Below are 15,670 nucleotides of genomic sequence, written 5' to 3' on the forward strand. Positions count from 1 at the left end.
GTTACTAATTAGACATAACTACTCCCACCACAGAGAAAAAAACAGACCTGTGGACATTTACCGAGTCAAACAAGATCATTCAGAAACAGGCTTCAACTCAGCTGAACAGATAGCTCAGTGGTTAACAATACTAGTTACACATGTATGAGGGTGGACTTTGAATCCCAGGACTGACATCAAAAGCCTGGTTTGTTCCCTTACATGCCTGCATCTCTATACTAAGTGAGGCAGAGACTGAGAGTAGATGGGGTAGAGGATCTCTAGAGGTTACAGGCTGCCAGGCCAACCTAAAATCACAAGTTCAGTGAGAGACATTGCCTCAAAGAAATGGGACACACTACGATAGAGAAGGATGCCCTGCAGCATCCTCTGGTCTACACAACTGTATGTATACAAGTACACATTATATCACCCACACTGACATTCATAGGCACACATATCACACGCATGCATGCACAGAAGTATATATGGACAGAAAACAAACAACAGGATTTAACTCAGTCTCTCTAAGCCACACTCCTAGCTGCAGCAAATAAAGCAATTTTAAGCAATTTCTGTCTGTACTACACTGTAAATCCTGACAGGGATCCATTATTTCTTATCCAGTACTGAATGGTGAAATGGCGAAGCCAACAGCAAATTATGAAATGAAAAACATCACAAGAATATAATGAATATCATAAAAGATTATCTAATAATGAGAAACACTGAGGAACAGGTGGGCCTCACTATAGGCTCAACCTTATCTCCATTTTACTCCACAGTAATATGCCCTAACTCTCGTAACATAGCCCCCGTTGTTTTTGATTTGTATTTCAAAACAAATTAGTGCCAGCCACTTCTTCCAAGCCTATTTGTATTTCATCTGTATTTCAAAGAAAGACTGAAAAGCAAATTCTGAGTCTCCCTGAATATTTTCTTACCAGAACAGGAATGCCTCGGGGTAGGTGTTTATAGTTATCAGCCCATGCTCCCTCTAGAAAAGGGTAAGAACTGGAGTCCTTATGACTAAAAATACTGAAGGGTAACACCAAAAAACAGGGGAAAGTACAGAAGTGGAAACAATATGATATCTGCGGATCTCCAACAAAATTCAACTTTTGTTGCTTTTGTATGACCATCTTATGTAAGTCTCTGTGGTACCATTGCGAAGGGAACAAAAATGCTTTTGTCTTAACTCCTAGGTCTTGGGGGACAGCTTAGTTGGTAAAGTCTTTGCTGTACACACTTAAGGAACTTAGTTCGATCCCCACTTAAATCTCAGTACTCCCCAAACCAGACATGCCTGTAATCTCAACACGCAGAGGAGGCAGGAGGATTCGAAATTCAAGGTCATCCTAGGCTATGTAGTGAGGTCAAGGCCAATCTGGGACAGAGAGGAGAGAAATGAATATCAGAAAGGAGAGAAATGAATATAAAGTCTTGAGAACTTTGCTCAGCCCCTCTGGTTATTTAACAAATAGTTATGCTGTGAAGGAACCTGAGAAGAAGATGTAACTGTCACTTCAGGTAACAGTCAATGGTGTCTAGACGTGAAGCAGCTGAGCAGCTTCCCCCATGTCACACAGTTGATAAACAGTGGCCACATGAGCCTATCCATACACACAGTGCTGGCTCCAGCCTCTGCACAGCCTCCTCTTTTGTGGGAAAGCCATATTCAGTGTAGTTCCTTGCCATAGATAGGATGTTTCTCTTATTTTTTTTGAAGGACTCAGCAAGCCCTGACTACTCAGGAACACTCAGCATTTACCTTAGTGAAGGAAAAGTGCTACAATAAGTCTTGGTTATGTTTCCTTAATATTTCTTTTCCAAAGTCAAAATTCCCATGTGGCTATTACAGTTTGTGTTTGAATTTTATCTGGAATTTTATCTAAGTGATTTCACTGAAGCCAGACATGACGGTGCATGCCTGTGATCCCAACACTTGAGAGGTAGAGACGGAATGATAAGATGTTCGATGTTCAAGTTCATCCCCAGCACATAGAGTTCAAGATCAGCCTTGGCCAAAACAAAACAAAACAAAACAAGAGCAAAACTTGAAGTATTTTGATCTATCTAAGGAGCTGTAAAAACAGAAAATTACTTCTAAGGATGGAGATGTGATACTTGGTGATATTCCAACTATATCTTAGTAATATTTAATTAACCATTTCAGTTCCACACAATTCTAAAACCATAACAGTTTTTATTTTCAGGAAAAAGACTTTAAAACATGCTAGACATGTTTATACAAATGTTTAAAATTTTAGAGTCAAGGGGCTATTTTGTTTGACACAGAAACTTTAAGAAAGTACATTGGAAACTTAAGTAAGTTTAATCTCATTTTTTAAAAATTTAATTCCTTTACATTTTAATCACAGCCTTTTATAAATTTTTCAGCAAAAAAAAAAGAATGTGCATAGTGCATGCAAAGAAGACTGAATATAACTCAACTGTAAGAGAGATTTGGAAAATAAGCTTTTGTTCTCACTTGGCTGAACATTGGCCTTTCAAAGTATAGATAAAAATAAAAGCTGGAACAAAAGGATGCTCCTATATGAGACAGGAGAGATGAGGACCAAAATGAATAGATGATGGCTGAGCCTTCAACGCAGCACATGGGCAGTGCACAGGGATCCTACTGGGACAGGTAATGAACTTTCTCTTCGATGCCACCTATATACACCTATACTGCTGTAACACTCTATTTAGTAAAGGGGTGAAATTCCACCTAGCCAAGGTTACTGAAATACACAATGGTATTGTTAACTGAACCCCTAAGACTTAAATTAACACACACACACACACACACACACGCACACGCACACGCACACGCACACACACACACACACACACACACACACAAACCTCTTCAAATTTAAGTGCAGAGGAAAATGTCTAAATGGACTCCTAAAGTCATTTGAAAACTCACATAGGATGTGACGTTCTAAGCAGATGTGGAAAACATTCCACTTTAGCACTTTAGCACCTGGTACTTCTCCATGCCTAACACATTCTCTTCATTGTCACTTAGAGCGAAGACATGTGAGATAAACATGTTATGAGACACTTGACTCATCTTGAAATTATCTCCTATGAAATGGCCACTGGGGAATAATTTCATTAGCTTTAGAGCCCTTTAAACTTTTGGGTGGACTCAAAAACATTCCAAACACATTAGTAAACTCTTAAAAATCTCAGATTCAGTCATAATCTAAAGGCTGATCCTAGAGAAACAACTTACCAAATACACACATCAGGGTAACAAACGGGAAAGAGTCAGGTCAGTTACAAAGACTAAGATTTGAAATTCTGTAATTAAACTACGTAATGACTAATAAAAATCTCTATACTGTGTCCTTCAGAAAACTTCTAATAAAATGTGGACAGAAATAACACAGACATTTATAATCTAAAAAGGAGGAATAACATGAAGCTATTTTTCCAATCCTCTCCTCACTGAGGCAGTAAAGAGAGGCTCATCAATTTGATTTATTTCCGCCGTACTCCTTAAGCTCTTAGTTGAGATGTTTGAGAGTATTTACGGTTTTTTTTATGTGGATACAGGAAATGGTTCCACAACAACAGGCGGTGTATCTAGCACACAGATAAGTAACTTATGCTAACTCAAATGTTTACATTTCCAAGACAAAGTAAACAAAGTCAGAGAGAGGACATGTAGGTTGTCTAGAAACAGGGCGCTTGTGACTGGGAATTACTAGGACTTGTGGTCTTTTGAAGAGGCTTTAACTAGGTGGACTTAAATGAGGAATTTAGGTTGATGCTTTAAAAATAAGACTGGAAAAGGTGAGTTGGGAGATGGCTCAGTAGGTTGAAAACAAAACCATTTTGTGCAGTCGTGGTGATGTAATTATGGATCCTCAGAATACATAAAGTCAGAAAAGACACTAAGTGTCGCAATGTCCCCACAGAAAGAAGGAGAATTCCTGGAAGCTTGCATACCAGGTAGCCAGGGTCTGAAGCTATGAACAAGAGCTGATCAAACAAGGTGGAAAGTATAACTGACACTTGTGGACTTCTATGACTACACATATGGGATGTGGTATGCATGCAAAACATTAACACACATGAACATACATTTGTGTCACGCACACACAATTTTAAAACCAGTTGTGAAAAAGATGACAATCTTTCCTGAAATTCACATGAATTTTAACTTCCTTGCATTCCAAAGGGTTAGAAAGCTATGATTCTCACCCACTGTGTGAGGCCTGATCTGGTAGCCATGGGTCTGGGCTCAGCATCATTATCCTATGGAGGTTCACAAGTTCCCTTTATTGTTGCACAAACAAGACAAAGTCTCCCCTTAGGGAATTCATTTCCTGTCAAAAGCAGAAGGCCAGGATCCATAAAACCATAGAACTGAAGATGGAAGTCAGTGACAGTCATCATCAATGCTTGCTGAGGGCTTTCCTTCTGCACTGTAGGAAATTCTAAACACCTAGAATTTTGTAGTTTCTTAGAGAAAAAGGGAGACCACCCACACTCCCCTCACTTACCTCTAATGAGTTGGGGCTTAGTCTTAAGCTTGCTTTTTCTTGCTATGGTTAAAGACCAAGGCCAAAAGCAACATGGGGGAGAAAGGCTTTATTTCATTTCCTACTTTTTTCAGTCCACCACAAAGGGAAGGCAGGGCAGGAACCTAGAGGTAGGAACTAAAGTGGAGGCCATAGAGGAATGCTGCTTACTGACTTGCTCACAATGGCTTGCTCAGTCAGCTTTAAATCATGACTCAGAATCATCCATGCAGTGGTTCCCAGATGACCTCAACTTGTGTCAAATTGACCAAAACAGACCCAAAGTCAAACCTAAGGTGACTTAGAAATGTGCTAATTGAGTGTTGCTTTCCCTGAGTGTGAGCATAAAAAGTCACAGGACCACTCATTGATGTGTTAAGAATGAGTGATCACTAGAATGCAAAATATACAACACAGTGTAATTCAAGACTCACTGAGCATTTGCAAATATTGTGTGCTTAATAATCACTTTGTTCATGGACATGTAGTCAAAACTAATTTTAAAGGCATTTCGATCATTATTTCTGGAATGTCATAGGTGTTTGTTCTGCATTAAGTGCCAATTCAGAATTGTTGCTGATTCCTTCTAAGTGAGCATTTTCCTTGAAGATGGAAGTGAAGCTGTAGAGTATCTTTCCTCAGAAGCTAGTAAAATCAAGGCATACCAGGAATGTCCATAAAGACATGTGGTCTAAAATATTTAAAAACTCTTCCATGACACTAAAGAAATGGCTCAGCTGTTAAGAATACTTGCTAGAATTCATGAGGCCTGAGCCTGAGATCAACACTATGCAAGGAATCAGGTCTCCTGCATACATTTCTAAGTCCATATTTCAGAGAGACAGAGACAGGACAATCAATAGGGCTTGCTGGCTTTTCGGCTTAGCCAAGAAAATGCAATCTCTTGAGTACTAAGAGAGCCCCTGTTGAAAAGGAAGAAGTGGAATAAATAGAGGAGGACACTGACACCTTCTTCTAACCTCCACAAGGGCACAAGCACACACATACACACACACACACACACACACAAATGCAGGCACACAGGCATACATATGTACATACGTACAAATCTTCAAAAAGGCATTTGCGTTCTGATAGTAAACTTGATTTTGCACCTCATATTCTCTGGCAATTTGTACAAATGATGATATTTATTTGAATTTCACACAGACAACACATTCTTAACAATGTTTGCCTTGTCTCAACCAAAGCTACTTGCAGGGGTGAATAAACAATGTGTATAGTGCTGCAGTGGTTAAAGGCAGAGGAAATACCAGACAAATATGATATAGTCAACAACTAAGATGAATGAGCATTAAGCACTAGGAATCCCTTGGATAGGGGATGCAGTGCATAGGTGCTTGAGAATATTCATTTGTATACAGGACCTGACAAAAAGGTGACCAGTTGAGTTTGAGTAGGCACTGAGGTCCTTGGAGCAGTAAAAAGAATAAAAACTTGTTTTGTTCTGTTTAAAAGTCCTCATTAAGCTCTGCTGTCTCCTGAGCAATGAAAAGAAAGGCCCACCTATGGTCCTATAAGTATCTTTAGAAATTCTGAAATTTTCAGGGTAAAATCTGCAGAGGAAAGTTCTCAGTGTCCAATAAAGAGGTCAAGAAGTGACCTTAAGTATTCGGTATGCTATAACATCCCTGGAATCCCAGCACTGGAAAGGCTGAGGCAGTAGTTCTGTAATGAGTTCAAGATCGGCCAGGGCTACATTATAAGACTGTCTCAATTACGATTAAACACAAAAATCCTCTTCCGTAGATACCAACAATAATTACATATTAAAATCTCTACATTAGTTTTTTTCTTTTTTTAATTATTATTTTCTTTATTTACATTTCAAATGCTATCCCGAAAGTTCCCTATACCCCCCCCCGCCCCTGCTCCCCTACCCACCCACTCCCACTACTTGGCCCAGGCCTTCCCTTGTGCTGGGGCATATAAAGTTTGCAAGACCAAGGGGCCTTTATTCCCAGTGATGGCCGATTAGGCCATCTTCTGCTACATATGCAGCTAGAGACACAAGCTCAGGGGGTACTGGTTAGTTCATATTGTTGTTCCACCTACAGGGTTGCAGCCCCATTCAGCTCCTTGGGTACTTTCTCTAGCTCCTCCATTGGGGANCCTGTGTTCCATCCAATAGCTGGCTCTACATTAGTTTTTTAAGACCCCCCCTTGAACAAAGCCCAATAGACTCATTGTCTCATTTCTTCTCAGAGAATGAAGCTTAACTTTATCTGCTTCTAAACTCTGGAACTGGCCTCTGCTGTCCCACGACTTATGTATTCCCTGGCACTTTTTAAAATTAAGAAGGAAAAACTCAGTACAGGAACTCAAATAGTTGCCCCTCAGCTATTTGTTTGTTTCCACAGTTAGTTCACCATCATGGTTGTGTCGACATAGGAGGAACTTACTGAAATCCTGCCACCACTGCAGCTGTTCCCCACAGGTACAACTTCTGTTAGAAGAGTCATGGAATAAATGTCATACCAACACTCAGCTCCCAACCTACGCATTCACACTGCCTGCTGCAGGTCACATCTACAATAACTGACTATGACTTCAAAAGTAAGAGTATATCAATTTAATGCCAACTACCTATTTTAGAAATAAGAATATGGTCATGATCTTTAGCCAGGTGAAAATTTGAACTTCAAACTGCATTTCCATCAACCTTGACGACACTGATGCAGAATGTGGTTGGTTCTGGGACATGAGGTACAAACAATGCAGAGTAGTATCAACATTTAATGCTTCTAAGATCATCAGCCATGCCCAGAAGAGACTAACAACTATCTTGTTCTTGTTTGACCAGAACCCTAAGGCAAAAAGCCACAAATGAGGATGGGTTATGATTAAAATGTCAGTTTAGAGTAGGATGTGGTGGCATACACCTCACATTCCAGTAGCAAGGAGGCTTATAGAAGAGGGTACCAAGTTCAAGGCCAGCCTGGTTGCATGGTGAGTTCCAGGTCAACCTTGTCATTAACCTCATTTAGAACAACAGTTAGCTATTCGGTAATTTTATGAGCTGTTATAATTCCTAAAAACACAGCTTATTGGATGCCTGTTTTATTATAACACTTAACGCATAAAGCAGTTTCCAAGTATAGCTATTAAAAATGGGATAATTCACCAGTAGATAAAATAAAAACAAGTATGATGTTAGTATTATCTAAAAGCCAAAGCCTATTCGGATACAGAAACAGCTACCCGATATTCAGTCTTCTTGAGAAAGACCACCATACAAAAGCAACATGATGGTAATCTCTCCCTGTTTATCCACATGGAGAATTTAATGGGAACTTGTTTTTAAATATAGACATGAGAAAACAGAATAGGGTGTAGGGTTCTGCTATCTTGACTTTCTAGGTCTTAGATATTTGTAGTAGTTATATGGTTTTCAAATACTTTTGATAGTTTCCTATACTGATCTGTTTGCTAAGAGTTATTGCAAGCCAACTTGCTACATTTGGCTAAACTGTTAATTCACACAGCTCCAGTTCATCAGCACTTATCTCAGATGAGGATCCTATACCTTCCTCACTGTAGCCTCATGCAGCTTCTAAAAACGTGAGGCCTTGGCCTTAACTATTGCCTTTTCTTTTTAGGCAAACTTGCCATGAAGCTCGTTTGCTGCTTGATAGTGGTGGGAGTGGTGGTGGTGGTGGTGGTGATGGTGGTGGTGGNGNTGGTGGTGGTGGTGGTGATGGGAGTGGTGGTGATGATGATAGTTGGGTTTGGGTTTTGTTCTTGTTCCCTCTGTTCCTCCTTGTGTATTCCTACTTCTATCACATCATTACCTGATACTAGAAGCTGGCAACAATGCCCCACCCCTTTAAAAATGTAGTCAAAATGCTAGCCATCATTCTTCTATACCAACATGTAGAGCTAACATTTACTTTTCAAAAAATGCAGGCAGCAGAAAATGGAAATGGGTTGGGGCTGGAGATATGGCTCAGAAATTAAAGAGCACTTGTTCCTTTTGCAAGCTTGGTTCCTAGTGCCCACAGTTTCAGGGAACCAGACCTCCTCTTCTAACTTCTATAGACACATGGGTACACATAGGCAAAACACTCACATATGTAAAATAAACAGATGGAATAGGGAGATTTCTGCTCTTCATGTGTTCTAGGTCTTGCGAACACTGACTAAACACGATCATTGAGCCTTAACTCTGGCCTTTCACCTATATTCAGTGGCAGTTCCTCTCATGAACCCTTTACTTTTAAAAGGACATATCTGGAGCCCAATGGTCCAACCTGTGTCAAATCCACTGTAGGCACAGAAATCAACTCATCACTATTCTCATTAGTCTACTTCCTGGAGTAATTACAGTAAACACCTCAGGTTCCAAAGGAATCCAGTCCACACCAGGTGAGACTATCTGAGTCTTTCCTATCAGTCTAGACTATCAGAGGCCACACAGCTCTAGCTAATATACACATATTCACAGTGAGTCCAAGTTGTTTCCCAAGTGTAGCCACACCCATTGTCTCTACACAACAGAATGAGCATTGGTGGAGGAGGACCACTGCTGCTTTGTGTAAGAGATAAAAGCCATATTTGTAAAAGTCAAATCAGGACTATTGTTTGCATGGTTGGCAAGTTACTGGCACAGAGCTTCCCAAGAAGAAGAAAGGCCTTTTCATTTAACAGTTGACCCGTTCCACTCCTAAGAGTTTTGACTAAGGGTTGTGGATCAGGCAAGAAAAAGGCAGCTGCCAGTCTCTCTGGGACATGGTTACTAATATCAGAAATGGTAAGTGTTGGCTGTGTACTTAATATATGCTTTTTTTTTCATGGAAAATTCTGATTTAAAATAACAGAAGGGCAAAGAATTGTAAAAGGTCGATTAAGAATAAAAGGACAACAGTGACAAGCGGGATTAGGCAGGCTAGACAGAAGCATAATGTTCAACGTGCTAAACCAGTGAGTCTCGTTAGCTTTGAAGAAATTGCTATTCTTTTTTTTTATAACTTTTATCTATTATATGTAAGTACACTCCAGAAGAGGGTGTCAGATCTTGTTACGGATGGTTGTGAACCACCATGTGGTTGCTGGGATTTGAACTCCGGACCTTCGGAAGAGCAGTCGGGTGCTCTTACCCACTGAGCCACCTCACCAGCCCAGAAATTGCTATTCTTATGCTCAGCTCTACCAGCACCGTTAGAGTTAGCCCCATTCTTAGTGCTGACATCCACCAACCTCCTGCTTCTTCTGCATTTACTGATGGCATGGGCTTCGTCTTCACAATCATTCTTTTTTAGTATTTAACTTTCTCCTCTCTCAGCCTTTTCACTAATATTTCAAGCAAGCTCAAGTCCTTCCTATTCTTTAAAAAAACAAAACCATTTCCTGATTATCCACCAAACTACTTCATTTGTTTAAACATCTAATCTATTGTTGTCCGAACATTTTCAGTGAAAACGCGGTCCTGTGATTGGCCACTTCAGTGCCACTTCCTACCATATAGGCAATGGTCTCCCTCCCAGGCCCTGGTTTCCTTAGTGCTTGCTGTCCTAGGCATGCATGCCCATCTAGTTTCTATTACTTAATAGCAATGCTGGACCTATGCTAGCCAGTCTCCACCCAAGATTCCTTCTGCCTGAGATTCCCCCTGTTCACCACCATGGCTCTCTGGATCATGTCACTCTGCAAATGTGTTGTGATCAAGCACATTCTGTTCTCCTCCATGGCTCCTGGATCATGACCTCTTCTCCAAGACAAGCCATAGAAACTAGCATTTCCCACCTTCTTGACAGATCACAGGAACTTTATTCTTCCCTTTGACCATCAAGAAATTATTTGGCCACCCTGCCCAGTGTAACAGTAAGTCATAAGAGGCAACTGATTCCAGAAGAGGCTTACCTCACCCCCTGGAGAGGACGATTATGTCCAGATAGGTCAAGAAAAAAACACTTAAGGAGACAAGCCTTGCTGGGTTCCAGTTTTATCAGCAGGAGACATGATGTAGTCCCCACAAAAGCCCCAAAGCACAGGACTAGAAAAAAAAAAAAAATCAGATCTGCTGAACTAGAGAGGCTCTCAAAGGGTGATGCCTGGAGAAGCCAGGGAACTCTGCACCCTGATCTGTGTCTCTGTCTGCCTCTCTGTCTGCCTCTCTGTCTCCCTACCCCCTCTGTCTCTGTTTCTCTCTGTGTCTCTCTCTGTCTCTGTCTCTGTCTCTGTCTCTCTCTCTCTCTCTCTCTTTCTCTCTCTCTCTTTTTAGAGATAGACTCTCTACATATCTACATAGCCCTGGCTTTCCTGGAACTCACTATGTTGGCATTAAAGGTATCTGCCACCATGTTGGGTCCATCTCTTCATTTAAGTGCCTTACAGATGTCGCCATACCAAAGTGATAAATGTACATATTTCCCTGGCTCCATGAGCCATTTTCCCAGCAAATGAATTGGGAGCTAAGGAAGCACTACTCATTCACCAGTTGGTCAGAAGCCCAAGTTAAAAAGTGGGAGCTTGCCCCATACTTGTAAGTGTAGGCAAAAAAGAGGAGTCTTGGGAACACAGTCCTGTGTGATCCAAAATTAGCCACAGCCAAAATTGGACACACTGAATTGAGTTGGAAAAGACTCTGCCGATGTCTATCTCACAATCAATTGCTTCCTTGCTGGTGGTGAAAATCCCCACACACCCGGTGTCAGAAGTCTTTGTTGAGAGTGATATGTGGGCTGAGGAGAAACAAAATAAGTGTGTTTCTGAAATGTACACTGAGCTGCTGCCCATGTGTCTGGCCATTTTAAATGTATGCTTTTTATCCTTTCTCCAAAACTTCTGCTGGTTCAGCCACCCATTCCCCGACTATAGCAATACTCAAACACAAATTCACCTTCACCATATTTACACTTTTTTTTTCTTTGCATTCCACACCCTTGAGCTTTGGCCTTCTCAGAAGAACAAGGAAAAGTGTTGCTGAGCATGGCGAAGGAGACAGCCAACAAGTTAATGCAACCTGATCCCCAGGCTGTGTCCTACACCAGTTTCTATAGCTATCCCATACATAATAAACACTCAGAGGCAGAAGAATTCCGTGCACTGCACTTTTTAATCCTATAAGCACAATACCTCACAAAGGCAGCCTTTTTGAAGTCCTGACTCAGCACTCTTTCCAAATAGGATGAAATAGAACTTTGAATTCCACACAGCTATGTCATGAGATTGTCATTTTGTCGGACTGCAGCTGCTCTCAGCTAATGTAAAGACAAAGTAAATGGCTATCCTGACAGATGACAAAGAGCCTCAGGATGATTCAAACACTCACAGGTAATTGCACTTAAGGAGGAAAAACCCCTGGCTTGTCAAGGAATCAAGCTACTGAACACTAAGTCCCCCACCTCCTGAGACATACATAATCCCCATCTCCAGCCGCACAACAAATCAAGTACTCACGCATATCGCCAAAGGTCCCCTTGGTTACTTTGGTGGCACGTAGAACCACTACAGTAAACTTATGGGAATACTGGTGTTCCACCTAGAAATCAAATAATAAGAAACGTAAAACAAATATTACCCCAAGGAATCTCCTTGTTTCCCTGAGACAGATTAAGAATGGGCTCGCTGAAAACCAGCACACACATACCAGAAACATTTTGTGATGCTAGAGTTTGCTCCTCTTCCACTCTCTCTTTTCACCCACCACAGAATCATTGAGGAGGTTAGTGCTTGCCTTAAGTAAGCTGTCACTACAGCTTAACTGTGAGCATGAGATAGTCTTTGCTACTTGGAGGGGAAAATGTAAATCAGGATTGCAGGCAGCAGGAGCACAATTGGGCTTTGTCCTCTGACTAGGAAGTGTTGCTCAGAGAGGTGAACCCCGAGCAAGAAGGTTTTATCACTTGGCTTGTTTGCTTCTCTTGCTGCTACCCAGAACCCACCAGAAGTCTTCTGCATGACATTTCTGACGCAGTGGCCCGAAAGCAATGATAAATGAACTACTTTTATTGATTTACATGCATTTGTTATAAACGATGTTCAAAACAGTGTTCTGTTTTTTTAAGAGCTTGGAAATCTGTGAGCACATAATAAAATTAACAGGGAGGAGGGTCATTAAACACCTGGCCGAAATGGAAGCCAGATCCCTAAAACAAATAGGGAAGTAGGAATGTACACAGTTTTCAGAGCAACAAAAAAAAAAAAAAAAAAAAAAAAAAAAAAAAAAAAAAAAAAGAAGAAGAAATAAGGAAGAAAGAAAGAGAGAAACAGAAATAGAGAAAGAAAGAAAGAAAGAAAGAAAGAAAGAAAGAAAGAAAGAAAGAAAGAAAGAAAGAAAGAAAGAAAGGAAGGAAGGAGGGAAGGGAGATAGGAAGAGAGAAAGAATGGAAGGAAGAAAGAAGGAAAGAAGGAAGGAAGGTAGGAAGGAAGGAAAAGAAAAATAGTTAAAACACAAGTTTTGTTTCTTGCTTGTTTCAAGCTTATGGAAGTCTACTTCAGTTAATATTAATACACCTACCGGGAAGATAAAATGTCTACAGTTATTTCTTAAAAAGCTAGACTGGAAGGACGCCTCAGCAGTTACGAGTGCTTGTTGCAATTCTCAACACCCACATGGCAGCCTACAACTTCCTGTAATTCTAGTCCTGAAGTCTCTGAGGCCTTCATCTCTGTGGGCATCTGATACACAAGCACATGTGCAGGCAAACCACTCAAATACATAAAACAAACAAATCACTTTTTAAAATTAATGTTTTTAAAATCTGAGATAATGGCAATACTTTGGAGTAGTAATCATTTATAGGCAAAAGGCTTAAAAGATAACTGAGGCTGACTCACAGATTAACAGGGTCTTATGCAGCTCAAGTGGGCCTCTAGCCATCACAGGCTAATCTTGAACTTGAGTCCTCCAGCTTCTGCCTATGGAATAGCTAGGACTACAGGCCTGTCTGTCTCCACCAGCTCCTGTTAGGCAGCACCAGGGATCAAGTCACTTAATTTAAATAAACACACTAAATAATGTGTTTTATCATGGCATTCTTAAACACACATGTCATTCATTATACACTGTCCTAGTTCGTACTCCTCTCCTAGAGCCCTCCATGAACTTCTGTCTGGCCCCCTTCCTTTCCGTATCAGCATCCTCCCTTCTGTTCTCATGGCACATACAAGCCATCAGCCTGTCTTTTCCACCTCCCTCCTGAGCTTTGCATCCCCTCTTATAATTTCAATTTTATTTTCAAGATGTACAGACACAGACACAGACACAGACACACACACACACACACACACACACACACACACGTTTGTGCATAAATTTAAGGCTAGCTTCCAGGTATAAGAGGCATGTGGTACTTGCGTTTCTTGTTCTGGATTGTTCCACGTAACATAGCTATTTTCAGTTTCATTATTTCATTTTTATGCCCAAGTAAACCTTCTTTAATGTATATGTAGCACAATTTACTCATTCATCTCTTGACAGAGATCTTGGTTGCTTCCATTTCTTAGATATTGTGAAGAAGACAGCAATAAATGTCTGTGTGCGGTATATACTCAGGCATGACAGATCTGGGTAATATGGCAGTACTGTTTTCTACTTTCTGAAGAGTCCCTACTTCATATCACCTATATCAGCGTCCACTCCCTCCAGTAGCGAATCAACATTCCTCTTTGTCCATATCCATGTCAGGATTGTTACCATTATAGCTAAGGATGCTGAACATTCACTGGCCATTTGTACCTCTCTCTCTCTCTCTCTCTCTCTCTCTCTCTGTGTGTGTGTGTGTGTGTGTGTGTGTGTGTGTGTGTGTTTGCATGTGTGCATATCTGCATTTAAGTGTATTTACTCTTACATGTACTGATGGAAGACAAAGGCCAGTATCTAGTGTTTTCCTCAACCTCCTCTCTACCTTAATTTTTAATACAGGGTCGCTCTGTGAACCTGAAGCTCTCCATTTTGGGAAAAAAAAAAAAAAAAAAAAAAAAAAGACTGGCCCATCAGCCCCAGGATCTATTAGTCTCCATCACTCATCCTCCAGTATTAGAGTTACAGATGTGTGCTCCTGCTATGCCCAACTAATATGGATGCTGGAATCTAAACTCAGATCTTCATACTTGCACAGCAAACACTTTATGCCTAAGCTAATTCTTAGTACTATTTCTTGTGCATATAAAGTTCTTTTGAAAATGTCATTGTTTATGTCTACATTGTAAAGTTTATCAGTTAGTACTATTGAAGTTCCAGGTCTTTCAATAGGGTTTTTTGATCCAATGTGTGTGGGGGGGGTGGGGAGGTGGGTGTCAACATTTGTTAAAATGGTTGTCATTTCTCTAGCGTATGTTAAAATTAGGTTGCATTAGCTGTATGGAGTAAGCCCACTACAAATGTAAAAAATGGTGAACGATATGCCAGGTGGACATTAATCAAAAGAAAACTGGTTTGCTGTATTAATTTCAAACAGACCAAACATAAAGGCAAAAAAATAATCAGGAATAAAGAGGAGTATTACTTAGGATGAAAGAGTAAATTCTTCAAAAGATATAGTAATCCTTAATATGGATGTGTCAAATAATATATCATGAATACATGAGGCAAAATATAATATATAAGAGCAAGAAGAAACAGCAAGATCTGTTATAACAGCTGGAGATTTTAACAGCCCTCTACCAGTAACAGATACAGCAAGCACAAACCTTGAAAAGACATAGCTCAGAGTTCAGTCAGTCAACTGTGTATAGTAAATACCTATAGAGCATCTCATCTACCATCAGGACACTCATTTTTCTCAACCTCATATGCATATTCACCAAAGTAAACAATAAGCACTCCCTAATGTATTTAAAATACTGAAATAAAACAATGTTCTCATAACACATGAAATTAAATGAACTAAAAATTAAGGACTGAAGATTCATAAAGTCCCCTAAATACACAGAGATAATCAACTTTGCAAGTGCACAGATGAGTCAAAGAAATAATAAAAGAAAATCACAAATAGAAGGAATTAAAAGAAAACTCCCATGGAAGGAGTTACAGAGACAAAGTTTGGAGCTGAGACAAAAGGATTGACCATCCAGAAACTGCCCCACCCAGGGGTCCATCCCATAATCAGACATCACCAAATGCAGACACTGTTGCAAACGCCAGCAAGATTTTGCTGAAAGGATCCTGATATAGCTGTCTCTTGTGAGGC

The 15,670-nt window shown here is 40.4% G+C and overlaps 1 protein-coding gene across 1 annotated transcript in view; it reads right to left on the bottom strand.

Annotated features, from left to right (window-relative positions):
* Pla2g4a (phospholipase A2 group IVA) overlaps positions 1-15,670 on the bottom strand; it is a 138,851-nt gene that overhangs the window by 83,385 nt on the left and 39,796 nt on the right. The window contains exon 3 of the mRNA XM_021197604.1: positions 11,937-12,018. Coding sequence (XP_021053263.1) covers positions 11,937-12,018 — 82 coding nt within the window. The remainder of the gene's footprint in view (positions 1-11,936; positions 12,019-15,670) is intronic.

The sequence above is a fragment of the Mus pahari genome, chromosome 5 (genome assembly GCF_900095145.1).
Source record: "Mus pahari chromosome 5, PAHARI_EIJ_v1.1, whole genome shotgun sequence".
NCBI lineage: Eukaryota > Metazoa > Chordata > Mammalia > Rodentia > Muridae > Mus > Mus pahari.